Source organism: Arctopsyche grandis, chromosome 10 (assembly GCF_051622035.1).
Source record: "Arctopsyche grandis isolate Sample6627 chromosome 10, ASM5162203v2, whole genome shotgun sequence".
Classification (NCBI taxonomy): domain Eukaryota; kingdom Metazoa; phylum Arthropoda; class Insecta; order Trichoptera; family Hydropsychidae; genus Arctopsyche; species Arctopsyche grandis.
The window spans coordinates 14177691-14196167 of record NC_135364.1 but is presented as its reverse complement, the minus strand read 5'-3'; the positions used below and the strand labels follow the sequence as shown (position 1 = coordinate 14196167).

Sequence of the window (18477 nt, the reverse complement as noted above, 5' to 3'; positions counted from 1 at the left end):
AAAACGTAAAATCGAAATGTTACGTTGTCATTTTTCTCGCGACATTCAGTTTAAAAATGAGCACAAAATACTTTTGTCGCTATAAATACTGTTTTTTTTTTCCTGCACGTAAAGAACAAGTGTATTGAGGATTTGTCTCACAGCAAAACTGACAACAATCAAGAACAGGAGGATAAAGAGGGAGAAAGAGGCTAAGATGCATGCAGAAAAGTACATACAGCAGTAGAAAGAAAAGTTCCACGGCGGTTGTACGCCAGCGGAAAATGCACGGATGGCAAAAGACAATCCTCATAATGCACCGGCAATGCAACGAACAAAACACATGAGTCGCAATCGCAATAATGCACTTTTCTTTGACAACAAGAATGTAAAGAAGAAGTAAAGGGGTGCAGACACGCCTCGTCTCCCACCCATCCACCCACCCACTCGTACACCCAGAACAGAGTCAAGTGCTTCTATGTATATGCGGCCTCACCACTTTCTGCATCCACCTAGGAGATACACGTCATCATTTCAAAAGTACAACAGTGCTTTTTTTCAATTCGAAATAAGCTTTCATTGTCAACTGTTGTTAATCGATTTTTATCCAGGTATTGTGCGTACACCCTAATAAATGTGGATAAAAAGTGTTGTGCGTGCGGGATATTCGGATGATAATCAACACCAGGGCTATCCCTGACTTACTCAAATAAAATACATATATATATATATATATATATATATATTTTATTTTATTTTATTTTAAAAAATCAATACCACAGAGACTTGACAGGTTGCCCCAAAGCGTCAATGTGATTTTAATACAAATAATAAAAATCATAAAAATTACAAAAAAAACATCATAAAAAAAAATAATAAAAATCATAAATAAAAAAAAAAAAAACATAAGAAAATAATAAAAATCATAAATAAACAAAAACATCATAAAAAAATAATAAAAATCAAGTAAAAAATATGTACACAAAATAAAAACAAAGAAATAAGATTGAAAAATTTATATCGTGCTATTTAGGATGTGTTCCACCAACTCAACATAACTGGCATCGAATAGGTCCAAGTATTGTGCCAGTAAGTTAAGGAGTCGAACAGCTCTCGAGAGGGGGGAGTTCATGAGCACGTTTGATTTAGCCCTAATTGGTAAAAATATATCATGTTTTCTTAAAACTCTACGATTTTCCGGGGCCCAGAATTTTAGTTTCTCCAGGATAGTGGGATTGTGAATCTCTCCTCTAAGTAATTTTACGAAATGTTTCCCAAGAAATAAATCTCTTCTCTTTGCCAGGGAGTTGAAACCCAAAGATCCCAAGACAAAGGCACTAGGGAACAGATATGGATAAAATCCAAATGTTTTCAGATATAAAAATCTAAGGAATTTCCTTTGGACTCGTTCCAACATTAGAGAGTAACGAAGTTGATAGGGAGACCATATAATGGAGCCAAACTCGAGCACACTGCGAACTAATGTACAATATAAGAGACGAATGGCAGTGAGCCCTAGTTCAGACGAATTACGGATTACGAATCCAAGGATTTTTGTTGCCCTATCACAGATATTCTCAATGTGAATGTTGAAACTCCAACTATTTTCGAAGACTATTCCCAGATCAGATATAAATAATTCTCTCTGAAGAAGAGAATCATGAAATTTATACGGATATTTAATAGGAGAACGAGAACGAGAGTAAGAAATGACCCGACACTTTAGGATATTGAAGGGAAGTTTATTAACATTAGCCCATTCATAAATAGAATTCAAATCCTCTTGCAAATAAAGAGCGTCAGGTAAATCAATTATTCTCTTATAGATTTTTAAGTCATCCGCATATAATAAAAATTTAGAATGGTGAATAGAAGATTGAATATCGTTGATAAATATTAGGAATAATAAAGGGCCAAGATTTGATCCTTGGGGAATCCCAGAAGTGGCAACATACTCATAAGAAAAGCAACTCCCAAACTTAACGAATTGACGTCGATCCTGTAAATAAGAAATAAAAAGACCAACAAGATTATAAGTAAATCCAATAAAACTTAATTTACTAACCAAAATTTTATGATCAACTTTATCAAACGCCTTCTCAAAATCAGTATATATTACATCCATTTGATTATTACAATCCAAAGTGCTGGTTATGTCATTAGAGAAACATAACAAGTTGGTAATAGCTGATCTGGCCGGACGAAAGCCATGCTGCTGATCAATGAGCATACTTTGAAAGTGATTAAAAATGTATCTGTGTAATATTACCTCAAACATTTTGGCTGGCGCTGACAAGATAGTTATTGGTCTGTAGTTCCTTACACAAGATTTATCGTCCTTCTTATGAATAGGAGTTACTTTAGAGCATTTCCATAAATTGGGGAATGAAGAGTTCCTTAGAATTAAATTAAAAATGAATTTTAAAGGTTCTAAGAGACTAACCTCACATCCTTTTAGGATGTAATTAGGGATGGAGTCAGGACCGGAAGAATAAATATTTTTTAACTTTAGAAAGCCATATTTCAGATCGGAAGAGTCAAGATGATTAATCGCTAAAGTGGGGAAAGTAAATTCCGAGTCATTGGTAGGTTCCATGGAATCAGTAGGATTATTGAAAACTGATTTAAAAAAGTCGGCAAATCCATTAGCAATGTTTTGATCACCCTCTAACAATCCAGAATCATTGTACATAATGGTCGACTTTACACGATTTACACGTTTAGAATTGATGAAGTTCCAGAATTTCTTAGGGTTTTTAACTATGGAACTTTCACAATCAGCTACATAAACATTATATGCATTATTAATTAATTTCTTAATTTCCGTACGTAAAATACGGAAATTATTTAAGATAAGAGGATTGCTCGATTTCTTCCAGAGTTTATGTGTTTGATATTTACTTTTTAAGAGATTAATAATTTCTTTAGTAAACCAAGGCGGATAAATCCTTTTACTCGTCACTAATCCTTTCAACCGAAAACAATCATTAAAAATAGAATATATAATGTCATAGAAATTAGAGAGGGCCAAATTAACATCTTTGCACTCATAAACTCGCTCCCATTGACAATTACAAAGAATATCATTTAAATATTTGAAATCAACATTTGTAAATAACCATCCATTTAGGACAGAGGTATTAAGACAGTTATTTATTAAACGAAGTGAGGAATAAGTTATAGTTAATTTTAAATGAATATCAAGAGCAGGATGATAGCTGTCTTCAGGAACCAAGGAATCAACTGAATTTGAAATAATAATATTCTGACAATCTAAATTTGTTAATAGAAAATCCAACATGGAATTATTAAAATAGTTTCGAATAGTATTAATTTGTTTTAAGTTGAATAAAGATATAAAAAAATTAAGGTCATCAGGAAAACAGTTAGAAGAATTCAGATTAAAATCTCCAGATATAAAAATGCGACCATTACTAAAATGTGAATAATTAGATATAATTAAATCAAAAAATCGCTTATAAATATTTGGTGGAGATCTTGGTGGAAAATAAATAGTACATATGTATATAAAAAAAGGAATGTTAACAAATCTTAGTTTTAGCCATACACATTCATGAATGTCCTCAAGATGACTAAGTCTTTCAACCGAAATAATATTTGTATTTTTAACTGCTAGAAGAACACCACCACCTCTGGCAGATCTATCATGGCGATATATATTGAAACTGCTGTCAAGTACTTCGGCATCATGTACAGATGAGTTTAGCCATGTTTCAGTAATAGCAAGGACGTCAATAGATCTAGAAGCGGCGTTGTTGTAGAATTCCTTGAGTTTTGTATTTAAACCCCGCACATTTTGATAATAAAGTTTAATGTTACGGGTCACGGTTTTGGGCAATCGGTTTCGAAGAGATTTTTTTGAGAAATAACCATTCTCTTATGCCAGTACCTATAGGCCAAAATTCAGGATTGATAATTATATTAAAAGTTTCAGTATCTACACTAATTTTAAATGACGAGCACATGTCAGTTTTAGCAACCTGAGAAACGTTGATTCTTTTATTTTTAATTTTATTTAATATGAACTGTTTCACAGTATCACAAGTGCAGTTATTTGCCAAATTAAAAACGTGTACATTCTTCAATTTCGGAATAGTGGCCACCTGTAAAGTTTTATCAGGTGCTCCAGATCCACGAGTGTATGGCAGTCTCCCGGAAGAAGTCCCAGCGACCTGACTGAACGAATTTGAAGGATCTACAGTAGAAGCAGAAGCAGGAGCACAAGAGACAGGAACATAATCAGATGTTGAAGCAGAAGCTGATGTAAGTGTAGTTGAAGATGAAGATGGCAGAGGTGAAGCAGTAGAAGATAGCGCTGCGACCTGACTGTAAGATTTCGCAGGTTTTATAGGAGAAGGAGGAGAAGCAGAAACAGAAACAGTAGAAGCAGAAACAGTAGCACACCCAGGAGTAGATGCTGAAGCTAAAGCAGACGCGAGTGAAGTTGAAGCTGAATAAGGCGGAGGTGAAACGGTAGAGGATGCCGCTATAACGTCATACGGGCATCTGACAGGTGTTTGTTTATGTACTGTAGTATTGTTACATTCAGTTGACAGTGTGGAGAGTTCTCGTAATGTTACCTCGCCCGATTGCAGAGTTGTAGGTTCAACAAAAACAGCTGGAGCCAGAGCTGCTGGAAAGGGACGACACATCATCCTCTTTATTTCACCGACATCAGTGTGGATAGTCTGGAGGGACTCCACAGCGATTTTTAGCGAGGCCATGTTATTAAAAGCGACGCGTGCGATGGATACTATATTTTTAATTTCGTCGCTGATGTATCGCACCCTGTCCTTGGTAAGGACATTGGCACCAGATCCTTTTTTTGAAAGGTCCGCGAGTATTCTCTGGCTTATAGTAACAATATCCTCCATGGTAGAATGCGAACGATTTAACACGTCCAGACACAACGATAGCACACGATATAATATATATATATATATATATATATATATATATATATATATATATATATATATATATATATATATATATATATATACCTGTGTAGAGCAGAGAATTGGAACCTTTTTTCGATCTAAACAATTGAGAAAAAACCAAAACTCAATACGGACATAACGAAAAACAAATATTGCAATCATATGTTGTATAAATACCTATATAAAAACTGCAGCTCAAATTTTGTACGTATTTCATATATATCATTTATTTTTGTAATTTAGATTCAATATATTTAAATCAGTATTGAAAATTTTCATAAACTTTTATAAAAATAGAAGCTTCAAATGAATACCAAGCGTTACGTATATATGCATATGTAAATATATACAAATATAAATACACCTCAAAACCAACAATATACGTTCCATGAATCACTGGTTACCAAACTCTACCAAGGAGAGTTACCAAATGCGGACTTAGGGGGGTGTCCAGGACCTGCTCTCGTAGTTTTAATAAGAGATCTGGGGATCCGCTGCAACCGGTCCGACGCCGGAAATAAAACGGATTTCATTTCGCATCGGCTTTTGCGATGAAAAAAGAAACCTCCCTTGCTCTGAAACCCACCCTTCGAAGCGCAGCTTTAGCCGCCAGCTACTGCCGAACACTGGTAAAAATAGGGGGTACGGCGAAGAACGGATGGGAGCTCGCGCAAAATGAAAAAAATACGGAAAAGCATTGTATCAGCGTGAATACACGCGTTCGACGGGCAGGGGTTGTTCAGTGGGCGGTCGAGTGGGTGGGTGGGTGGGATGCTTATAGGATTCGAAGCTCCGTCAATAATGCTCATGCACTGTGTGTAGATCCCGCCGATCGAATCCTTTCGACCGTGATTCATTCGAGCATATCACAAATTAAAAAATGTAAATGAATAGAATCTCATTCTACATATTTTAAAATACACATATGTACATGTATGTACATATACATATGGATGAAAACGCCTTGATTGAACGTTAATAATTGAATGGAAAGTGCGTGCGATATTCCCAACGTTCGATTAATATTGCATCGCTTACGAGGAAAACGCTTTTCACTTGTGAGTAGACGAGTGTTGTTCGGCTGTTATATAGGTATAGAGATTTTCCACGATATATTCCGGCAGATATCCGATATCGTTGATTACGTAATTTAATAAACTCGTAAAAACCATTTTTCCGCGCAAACAGGAAATATTTTTTCATATTAAAGAAGAAAATGGAAAAATGGCGAGAGAGAAAAATCTTACAAATCCTCGCGTATCACGAGGATTGAATTTCGGATCTTTCTCCTCCTTTCGGGCGACGATATCAATATTTCCCCACTGAAAATTTATATATGTATGAAATAAAGTACCTACATGCATTAATATATTCTAGCACGTTGCTTGTACAATATAATACATAATTCAAACTAGATAAGCATGAACTTCTGACTTTTAATAACAGAATTATAACGTATAGAATACATATGTATATTATGGTAAAGTTAATGAAGAATCAAATTTTATGCAAAATATTTGCCTTTGTGAGGTAAAATTTATCGAACGTTCTTAATATTTTTTTTTTATAATTTCGTTAACATATTATGTAAGAAAATTTTATCAATTTAAATAACTGAATATATTTTATGAATAAAATATTAATTTACGGAGTAAATGCTAATGTTACAAAAACATTGAAAATTTTACAGTTTTATTAAATACTAGTGTTGTACCCGTTGATTTCAACGGGTGGTTTCGGAAAGAAATTGATACAAGAATTAAAATAAAGTTATATGTTATATAAATATAATATTAAATAATTTATAAGCACGTGCGCGCATATATTAATGGAAAAATTGAGTGCGCGCAATACACGCTCGTCGATCCAACCCGTTCACCCGTTCTAAATGAATGAACGTGTGTGTGTGTTTATTCGTGGATGTGTGTATATGTGTATTTGTTTTGTTCTTGTTATGTCTAATTTTTTTAGTCATTATTTTGTTTCTTTTCTGTTATAATTTTGACCATTAGGAATTCCTGTAATGCTACAATGGTCCAAACTTTAAATAATTAAATTAATTTATTTTCATATTGTCTTTTTTTCTAAAAAAAGTCTTCGGAAACTTAATCATAGGTACATAATGTTAGTGTAATATTGCCATAAAAGTATGCAAACATTGTCTGTAAAGTCGGATTCGCCGAGCCGGAGTAAGAGTCGTAAAATATCAACCGACTCCGACTCATTTTTATTATTTTCTTTTGTTATAAATATTAAAGTATGTTTTAATTAGAGTCTGAAATTTTATCCACTAATAAATTTTAATAAAAAATGTGAATTTAAATTACGTTATAAATAAACTATTGAATTCCACGCATTTTGATGTGTTGTGGCCAAAACCGATTATTTTCTCCATCTAATACTTTTCAATTCTCATTTTTAATCCAATTTTTATTACATAAATTGATTTGTTTTGCGTATAAAATTTATACACATACAGTATGAATGTATCTACTTACTTTTTATTTATAGCTATTTCATTACCAATAATTCAATAAATTGGGTAACATAATTTTTAGTGATTTTTTTTAACTCCTTTAATTTCTTATATTTTGAAAATCGATATTATATTATTCCAAACAATTTTATTCATAGGCACTAAAGCCGATTTCATTAAAACAGTTCAAGATGGAGTCGGAGTCAAAATCGCAGTCGGAATCGGAGTCGGAGTAGAATCAAGAGATAAAATCGAAGTCAGTAAATTTTAAAGTAACTCGGCAGCCCTATTCAATATATTTATGTCTTTTGCTTTCAACGAAAATAATTGTATAATGATACATATTTAAATGCCCTTTATATTATATTTGAACAAATCTGCACGGTAATTGAAAATCTTATAATATTTACCTGTATTTACATATATGTAAATAGGTACATGCATAGATACATAAGTCAAAATAAATTGGAAGCTTTAACATTCATTACTAACACTCTTACAAGTTTCGCTATTTGAAATTACGGCAAAACACGAAATCTCGAGAGGCCCAAAAAATTCAAATTGAAAATTTTACACGAGAAAAATTGCGCCCGTTTTCAAACAGAAGCCTATTTATAACCGTCACGTATCAAAAAATGTATCCGAGCGGAAAACAAAATGGATCGGCTCGCATTAAAGCTGATGTTGCTTTTGAGTGTTTCGCCGCGAATTGTTTCGAACTTTTCGAATTTTATTTTCACTTTTTTCCGTATTTCGAGCGTGTGCAGGCGATGACGCAAATATTTTTTTCTCACAGAGTAAGTGCGCCAAAGGGGGAGGTGGGATGGATTGAAATTTGCCCAATTGAGCGCATTTAAACTAATATACTCGAAAAGCTCCCCCAGCGTCGGGCTTCCGGCGAAAGCTTCCACCCCTGCAGCCTCCCCGACACCGCACAGACCCATCCCTTATTCCTCTCCCCGGCGAGCTTTAATGCTATCCATTCGGTGCCGGGAATCAATAGTGATTTAAATACAGCTTACGCACAAAATCCACCTCCATACATTCGATGTGTCTCCCTCCACAGTCAGGCCGGGTGGCCCGTTACAGTTTCCCCTATGCGCTTTTCCCCCGCGAAACGGAAGCTTTTACGCGTTATGTATCCCGAACAGTAAAATAAAAAGAACGAAACTTCTCTGCGTGCAGAAAAAATCATTTGGAAGTGTGCAATCCCGACCACATAAGGTTAAGGTAACGTTTGAATATATTCAATATATACATAAATCCGTATTCGATATCTACGGAAAATATCCAGACAGCTTTATTTTTCATATTCGAATTGGTTTAACTTTGATTGTGGTAGAGACGACTGATTCTCATACAAAATCATATATGTACGTAATATACCAAGTCATATTTGTACAACATAATTTTCAATGTAATATATTACAAGTTTAAATATTACGTATGTAAGTACATACACTCCCGGATATGTAAAATAAACTATACAAAATTTTGAAATCAACATTTTTTTTTTATTTCAAATAATTATAGTCACGAGAGTTTACATTAATTCAACAGTTAAAAATATATTTATTTATTTATTGAAAAATCAACAAGCAACATATTACATAATATATAGTACATATACAAACTAATGTAGACAAACAAATGAAAAATAAAATAATAAAAACTAAAATATGACTAAATACGACAATGCATAACTAAACATAAAGTGATATAATATAATTGGATAAACATAAAGTGATATAATACAATTCGATAAAGATTATATGTATAATAGAAATAGAAATGGATCATCCAATCAAGTATCTCCTGAATGCAAGGAAATACCGAATATATCAACGTCATTCAGCTCCCCGTTAAGCATACGATAAACAGGCTGTAGATCAGTGGCGTATATTGGGTGTGTGCTAGGTGTGCGGCGCACACCCGTGAAAACCAAAGACCACATAAAGTAGTATTTTAATACAAAATAATGTGTTGTTGTATAAGCAGGCATTGATGTGTATGGTGTATTTACCGCGTGCGCTAAATGTATGGTGTATGGTGTGGTGTGCAGTCTGCAGCGTGTTGTGTGATGTGTGTATGTAGTTTGTGCGCCGCGACGAGAGAATACCTATGCCGTGCAGCAAATTGGTGGGTTTGGTTGGAGTGTGCAGGCGGATATTCGCTTGTATAGGTTTGTTCGCGATATTAAGACGTACGGTGTGCTACGACTTCAGAGCACCGCGCACCGCACCGCACCGCACCGCACCACTCGGCAATTGACCGAATGCGATGCGGCACGTGGTCTCGTACTTTTTCGCACATTCGTATTTTTATGGTCATATTATTACCTCTAATAACTAATAATGGCTAACAGTGTTCAAGACATTTTAACTATTCCGTTTTCAAATAGAAGTTTTGAGATAAAATTAAAAATAATTAAAGATGGGAAACCGTGTCCGTCTCTTCCAAATTTATCCAGTTTGCATAAAGAAAAAACAAAAGTTTACACTAGACATTTTTGCGTTTCAAATTATAAAAAATTCGAATGGATTACAGGCTGTGAAATTCGATCCAAACTTTTCTGCTGGCCATGTTTATTGTTCTCCAAAGATATTAATGTGTGGAACAAAGAAGGATTTGCTGATCTCAACCATTTGACAGCAGCACTGAAGAAACACGAAGGATCGCAGGCACACGTTCAATCATTTCTTTCCATACAAATGTTTGGCAAACAACGAATCGACGTATTAATTGACAGTCAACGTAAAGCCGAAATAAGTCGACATAATGAACAAGTAAATAAAAATAGAGATGTTTTAAAACGAATTATTAACGCAATAATCTATCTAGGAAAACAAGAACTGTCCCTGCGAGGTCACGACGAGTCATGTAATTCCGTAAACAAAGGCAATTACATTGAATATCTAAATGCTCTTCGAGAATATGATTCTGTTTTAGATACTCATTTAAATACTGCTACTACCTTTCGTGGTACTTCTCCAAGTATACAAAATGACATAATCGAAGCAATCTCTCATGTTATTAAAGTTCATATAAAAAATGAAGTAGAGTCAGCAAGTTTTGTTGCTATTATTCTCGATGAAACTTCAGATATAATGACAAAATCACAGCTCTCAACAGTTTTACGTTTTGTATGTAAAGGCAATGTACATGAACGGTTTATTAGTTTTACAGACGTTAGTGCTGATAAAACATCTAATGGTCTATTCTAATGGTGAACATAGTTGAAGAATTTAAAATTCAAGACAAATTGGTTGGACAGACTTATGATGGAGCAAGTGTAATGAGTGGACACGTAAATGGTTTGCAATCCAAAGTCCTCAATGCTTATCCTTTTGCTCTTTTTACACACTGTTATGCTCATGTATTGAATTTAGTATTGCAGCAAGGTCTTTCTGATATTAAAGAAAGTAAATCATTTTTTCAAACTTTAAATGGATTGTCTACATACTTTTCAAAATCTTCCAAAAGAGTATTCGCTTTACAGGAATTTGTGACAAAAAGACTTCCCTCTGTAGCACCCACAAGGTGGAATTTTACATCTCGTTTAAGTAGCACAGTACAACAATACAGAAGTCAATTTACATATTTTTTTTCGACATGTTATAGAAAATTGTGAATTATGGGACACAGATACTGTTATAAAAGCACGAGGGTTTTTAGGCTTTTTAGAGGATTTTCAAACAATTAAACTTCTTCAATTTTTTTCAAAACTGTTTGGAATAACTGATGTTTTGTATAACATTCTTCAATCTAAATCTTCGGACGTTTTATATTGTTGTAAAAAAATTAATGATGTTTTGCAGCAACTGAAATACGAAAGGTATAATAATTTTGAAATGTTATGGAATAATTATTTAAATGAAAAAAATGATGATCATGATCGTAGGCCACAAAGATTAAAAAATTATTCAGAAGTAGAAGATAAAACTTCATTTCGTCAATTATATTTCAAAATAGTTGATAGCATAATCGCACAAGTCGAATGTAGATATTCTTCACTTTCCAAATTAGAATATTTCCACCTTCTTTGTAATGATAAATATGACGAATATAAAGAAAATTTTCCAAATGTTTTAATTAATAAATTAAAAGATTTTTATGGATCACTGTTTGATTATATTCGATTGAAAAACGAACTCATTGTGCTATATTCCAGCTCTGAATTTTCAGAGAAACCTGTTCATGAATTAATACAATTCATGACAAAAAATAACCTCGAATCTGGTTTTAAAGAGGTGTTTAAGCTGGGAGAATTAATATTAACGATACCAAGCAGTACAGCTTCAGCAGAACGGTCTTTTTCGGCGCTGAAAAGAATAAAAACTTGCTATAGAGGTACGCAAGGTCAAGATAGATTATGTGGCCTTAGCTTAATTTCAATAGAAAAAAAGTTATTGGTGGAATTAAAACAGAAAGACACATTCTATGCAGACGTGATTGAAAAGTTTATGTCTCAGAAACGTCGCATTGAACTTATGTATAAATAACTAATAAATTAAACATTTTTGTAATGCAAAACGAGTATTTTTTTTTAATTGCTAATTTTATACCCTACGCCCTACGGCATACACAGCACACCCGGTATTAACACCCACCGTCCGCCACTGCTGTAGATAAGAATATTTTAGGGAATTCGTTTTGAAAGGATTAAGTGAAAAGAGTGCAATATGTCTAGAATACCTAACTGGGATACTGAAACTAACCTTAGTCAGTAAATCAGGACAATCAAGGAAACCATTTAGGAGCTTAAAAAATAACGTAGAATCAGTGAGTCGTCGCCTGATAGAAAGATTGTTAAAAGATAGGATTTTTAAAATATCGGGAACATTAGTATGGGCGTAAGTAGGAAAACGGTAGCGTAAGGATTTAATAAATTTTAGTTGGTATCTACTGACTCCCCTTAAAAAGCCTTATTGTTCAGGTATAATGTAATTTTTAAAATTGGAGAAATGGAACTTATAAATAAATTTTTCAAAGATTTTACTAATGATAGATAGGACAGTAATTCTCAATAAGATTCTTATCACATTTTTTATAAATAGGGGGGATATAAGATAATTTCCAATAATCAGGAAATTTACCGTTAGACATTGAAAGATTGAAAAGAATTGTTTTTGGAAGAGATAATGGAACGAATATATACATATATTATATTGTAAAAATTAATTCTTAGCCTCAAGTTTTGAATACTTAAATGCAAATATTAATCGATTTAATTAAATTTACTCTGTTAACAGAATCGATTAAATTTATTATTTAAAACTAGGTAAAATAAAAAGATACAATCAAATTGATTTGAATTCGTCCATTTTCTTTACCTGTAATCAAAATACCGTATATACACAAACATATAAAGGTAATTATTAATTATACATAAAAGTGAGTTGAAATTACCAAAATAAACTATAATTATTAGTGTTTTGCAAAGCCTTATTTTATACTATAAGGAGAGGTACCACTTCCGGTCAATCTAAAATTTGAAAAAAATTACTTACTTAACTTAACTTAACGATAAACATTTCAGTATCTGACTCAAATCAGTCAAAATCTCAAAGTCGAATTGCTACGATTGTTTGACTTCCAAATAATGTCGTGTTTAATTTGATCCCAAAACGTCAACGGTTGTCAAACGAGCAAAATATGTACATACACACATTGCGACCGCACACGAGAGAGCGTTCGCTAGTTTAATTAGACGGGCGCAACATCAAAAGTCGCTATAATATTAATTTTGCGAAATCCCGCAGCGCTACAGCGCCAAACTAGAATCTAACTCAGATGGTGGTACATATCGAAGAGGCTGTGGGGGCAGAGGGGTCAGGGGGGAGGGAAACATGGGCTGTACGAGACCTCGCGAGCCGCAGTTTTGTCACATTAATTTCGAGCGAAAGTAAATTAAGCGACAAAGCCGCACGTGGTACTCATTAGGTTTATATGAGACCACATACGAAAAGTTACCGCAAAATACCTACCGATATACCTATATGTAACATAGGTAAGCAAATCAATCTCCAATTAGACGCTGCTTGGAATAAGCACATAATTCACAAAAGAAAAAAATGGTTTCGTACCAATTACATATGTATGTCTATAAATAAAACAATGTATTCAGAAAGTGCGGATTAATAATGAAAATCTGAAAACTTTCTAAACGTAAAAATAATTATTAATTATGTAATAATTTATATCAACAACTAGTGAAGTAATTAATTTTACATACATATATACCAGGTAGGCCTAACAGGTAAACCCCAATGGGCCTTCCTGGTTCATTACAAAGATTGGAGCATTTTATTACAACAAATCGCTGAATTACGAGATTTACTATTAATTAATTAATTATTTAATCCATAGAGACATCTATGGATTGACCTGTACATAAATTTTACTGTGCATAAATCAAATTCAGATAGTGGTGATATAGTGGGTAGGATGGCTTTTGCCAATTTGATGGAGGAACCGTTTCAACAATGAAATCAGATAAATTGGCAAACTCTAATGGGAAACGATCCAAATATCCAAGTCTGACGATCAGCATTAAATATTAGCCCGGTATCGAAACCGGTAACCTCTCGGGGCTTAGCATAAATGCAACCACCGAGCCATGGCTAGCAATATTGTAACGTGGGAACATGAGAGGGAGTATCCACAGTGCATTCGCGGGTGAACAATGGAGACCCCGGATTAGGCTAACTGAAATCAGTAAGTGTCCAAATAAAGGATACGCTGAAGTTCTCGCAGACCTAGGCGAGCGCGTGCGTAAATAATAAACTTTTCAGGATAGACCTTGACGTGCCTAGACAATAGATACATTAATGGATCGGGGAAGCTGTGCTGTGCGACTTGTCCTTTATAAGGAGGAACACACGGTAGATCAGATTTCTGGAGTGAGTGGTGGTTCCGTGTGGACCTCTGAGATCGTTGAATAAATGCTGTAAAGCGACTTTGCATCCACATTGCGCGAATTACCGATCAGCAAAAAATCTCAGAAAAAAGTGAATAAATTCTAGGGGCTCCTTTCTTTGAAGAATTTTGTGTGGGAGGGATGTTTTTAGTGTTTGAATATTACATATATAAACTCTATTTTTCTAATTTTCAACTAAAAAAAAACAGAAAGACGACAAGGCTTCTGATTTTTAACAGTTAGTTTAAAATTAATATATGAGCCGTTATATTTGAGAGTGGCATAAGTCCATTTTTCTTCATATCGAGAAACATTTCGCAAAATATTAAATATAATGCTTTGCATTTAACAATATTTAAGAATACTGGTGGCCTGTAATACGTTTATTCTGCTTCTCTGAGATTCTGGACATTAAAAGGAGTAATAATAATTTGTGAATTAAATCATACAGAAATATTGTTTTTAAAACCCAACATTGGACTTCTGCCACTCTCAAATATAACAGCCCACTTGTATCAGAAATACACAGTTTCGTTAGTTAAGATTTTAAATTTATGATACACTTATCGGCTCCTATGAATAGCAATTTAAAAATTATGTTGAGTGTTGACTCATTCTTCGACTAATTCATACAAACTAGCCGATACAATGTTTTCTTTTCAATTGAAATTATTATATTTTGGTACAAACAGTAGTAATGAAGGGCACATACGGACCAAAAACCGGTAGTACCGGTATTATAATCTCTATTCATATTATTAAAAAAAACTATTTACATATAAAAACATACATATGTATTTATACATATATATGTACCTATAAACTGAAAGGTTCCGGGTTGAATTTAAGTAATTTATTCGAAAATCAAAAATTTCGTTAATTTTCTTTTCTTCAATCCGCATAAATACACATTATGTATACTTTATGTATTAAATTATTCACGATGCGTAATATTACAGTATTATACAGCATCTTTTGAACATTGAAGAAGACAGTTTAACGAGAGCAAATACTCCCGCCGAGCTTTTTGAAAGTACACAAACGTCGAAGAGAGAACGCCCAAAACCGTATTACACATAATATTAAGCTTAGTGTAAACTAATTAAAATCTAGCCGGAAGGCGTTCAATAAGTTTTCTTTTGCCCGAATCGTTCACTATGTAACCGCCCAAGCGTGCACATTCAAAATTAAAAATTTTCAATTTTATTTCTATCGAATTTTAGCCGACCGAATGTCCGTTTCGCAGTGTATCGTCATAAATAGTGCGATATTGTCCATAATGGTTACGAGCCTTGCGCTAATAGCCGACCCATCTCCGGCAGCTGTGATTGATACGGGTCGAAAACTGATTACCGTAGTTTTGGCCCACTCTGGCTGTTCTGTATTCACTCGTTGCGTTTTAGAAGACGGTATGTATTACATATTATGAAAAAAATATTCGAAAACTCGAGCTTTTTTGTATTAATTAATTTTGTGGATTTCATATACATATGTATGTACATATGAGGTTTCGTGGTAGGTAATATATGTATGTACATACATATGTACATTCATACACATGCATTCACTTCATCCCAGATTCAAGCACGAGCTAAATCCGTCCCATTGTGATGTGTTTTGTCCGGTAGATGCGTAATGTCCACATGAAGAAAACTGGGACAAGCCAAAACTATAACTCACTTGACCGTTTCAGTGAAGATAAGACTCGGATTTAATTACATTGCGAGGGTCTACTTTTAATGTTGTCAACAAAACCTTCGTATTTTATATCAAAAACAATTTCGTACCTTAGCTACATACTGTGTTAGAGACCCCATGTGAATTTTTTTAATTTAAAATATTTAATTTAATTAAGTGAATACAAAATAAATTTACTACTTAAGAGGGCTGGACCCCAGCGCCTTGTCCATACAAACGTATTAGACTTCTCCTTTCCTCAATTATGGCACTAGAGAAATTATTTTTTAATATGCTATATATATCCACCATAGGCATGTTTCTTTTTTTTTTTTTTTCTTTGATTAATCAAAATATCAAATTAATCAAAAATCAATTAATCAAAGAAATAAAAAAATTGAAACATGAAAAACAGCATATTAAAAAATAATGTCTCTAGTGCCATTATTGAGGAAGGGAGAAGTCTAATACGTTTGTATGGACAAGGCGTTGGGGTCCAGCCCTCTTAAGCCTATTTTCACATTATTTTTTACGATTTCTTCGTGATTTGTTTACAAATTTCAAACTTCGCTGTTTTCGATGTACCCTAATGTACATATAATATTCATGTGGTCCAATACCATAACATTTGTCTCATCCTTAACTGATAACTAATAAATTGCTAATAATCAAAAAAATATATATATTCGCACTCAAACTTTTTTAATAAATGATTTTTCATCCATTAATCAGTATTTTTCCTATTTAATTATATCATTCAATCGTCAAATTATTCAATAAACTATTGTATATCATTACGATATTTTAATTTGTACTTACAAAATTGACATGAAATACATGTCTGCTCTCGTCCAATATTCCAAAAAAATGCTTTAAAAATTCCATTTAAATACTGAACTTATTTATTTTTCTGCGTATTTCAGATAATGTATAATTTTATACGATATCCACATAAGCGAAAAAAGACGCACGGGAAGAGAGCATAAGGAAGAAAAAAGGCTAATTTGGCGCACTCTCGCATTCGCCATGGCTACAGATAACACCGAAATAACTTACTGACTTGAAGTATTGCCTGGTTGGAATGGAGAGTGCAATCTCGCCCAGTAGATCATAAACAAGGATAAAACGTAATGTCGGGGCGGGACAAAACTACACCCACTCGAACCACCCCCCACACACAAAGATGGGTGCGAGAGCGTAATGACTGGGTTGTTTGGCGGATTAGGCCTCGCCGAAAACGGGATGAGCCAAGGAAGAAAGTGTACTGTGGATCTTTGCTAGGATTCGTCGAAGGAAACCCGTCCCCGAAACCGTCCCTACGATGACACAAATGGTAATTGACTTTGAAGATTTCAGAGAAAAAATGTCGAGCTTTAGGCGATACATTATACATATTTATACATATGTAAGTATAATATATAGAATTTACACATATCATTGTGCGGAATACGATTTCTGCCAAAACACTTAAGAGCATACTGACTCCGATGCCGAGAATATTGTTTGGTTGTAATACATATGTAGTATACAATATAATTCCTCATACGCTCTGAATTATAATCTGAGACACTTGTGAGAGCGGCTTGTAACAATAGCATTAAAATCGGCTTATTTAAGTACAGCGATGGCTCGAAGCACTCGAGTGCAATCATGCTCTCTTCTAAACGGAAAATATTGATCTTTGCTTCATATTACGATTCTATCAAAATGCTGGAAATAATGGGAAATCTTGGAATTACTTAAAATAAAACGCATTTCATCTGAAAACTTCATTTCATGACCAACTGCTACTATACTTTATATCGATTAAACTTTCTCATCAGGAACTTTCCGCTGATCTTTAAGAAAAAAAATTTAAACTGGATTCGAATGATGATCCATCACTTATTATTTGTATATTTTCATATTGATTTATATATCAAAAATTAACGTAAATTATTTTACTCAACTGATAAAATAAAACCAAATCCAATTGAAGGTCACCGTACTATTTTCCGTTACTACCCAAATCTTCAACAGCTTTTTTCATTAAAATTCAATAGCAATTTTTATTTAAAACTATTTCAAATATTTATAAAAGCTTTGGCATCATACGTAGTTCATCATAATAAATGGTAGATTTCTGCTCGCGGAATTTCTGAAGTGCCGTGGCCCGGGAATTCTCATCTCAAATCCTGGTAAAAATATTTCAATAAAAACGTTCTTTAAATAGTTTAATTATTTTTGTGTTTGACGATGAATGAAGAATTATTTATATAATGAGTTATCAAAGTCAAAAGTACAAAATAACGTAAATAAAAAAATAACCTCTATTTTTAAAAGAAATAAAAATATACATACTGACAGGAGAAAAAACACATGATTTAAAAAATTCGCCCCTTCTAACTATAAATCCAGCCTCAAAATAAACTGAAAGACTTTTTTCCATTGCTGGAAATATGTTTGCCAAATCTAGCCTTCTCGAG

General features: G+C 33.5%; 1 protein-coding gene across 1 annotated transcript in view; it reads right to left on the bottom strand.

The window, feature by feature from the left end:
* Positions 1 to 987: 987 nt before the first annotated feature.
* Positions 988 to 18477, bottom strand: part of LOC143917703 (uncharacterized) — a 44514-nt gene continuing 27024 nt past the window's right edge. The window contains exons 2-3 of the mRNA XM_077439283.1: positions 4405 to 4580; positions 988 to 4326 (exon numbers count right to left, since the gene is read on the bottom strand). Of these exons, the coding sequence (XP_077295409.1) occupies positions 3816 to 4326; positions 4405 to 4580 (687 nt within the window). The 3' untranslated portion in view covers positions 988 to 3815. The remainder of the gene's footprint in view (positions 4327 to 4404; positions 4581 to 18477) is intronic.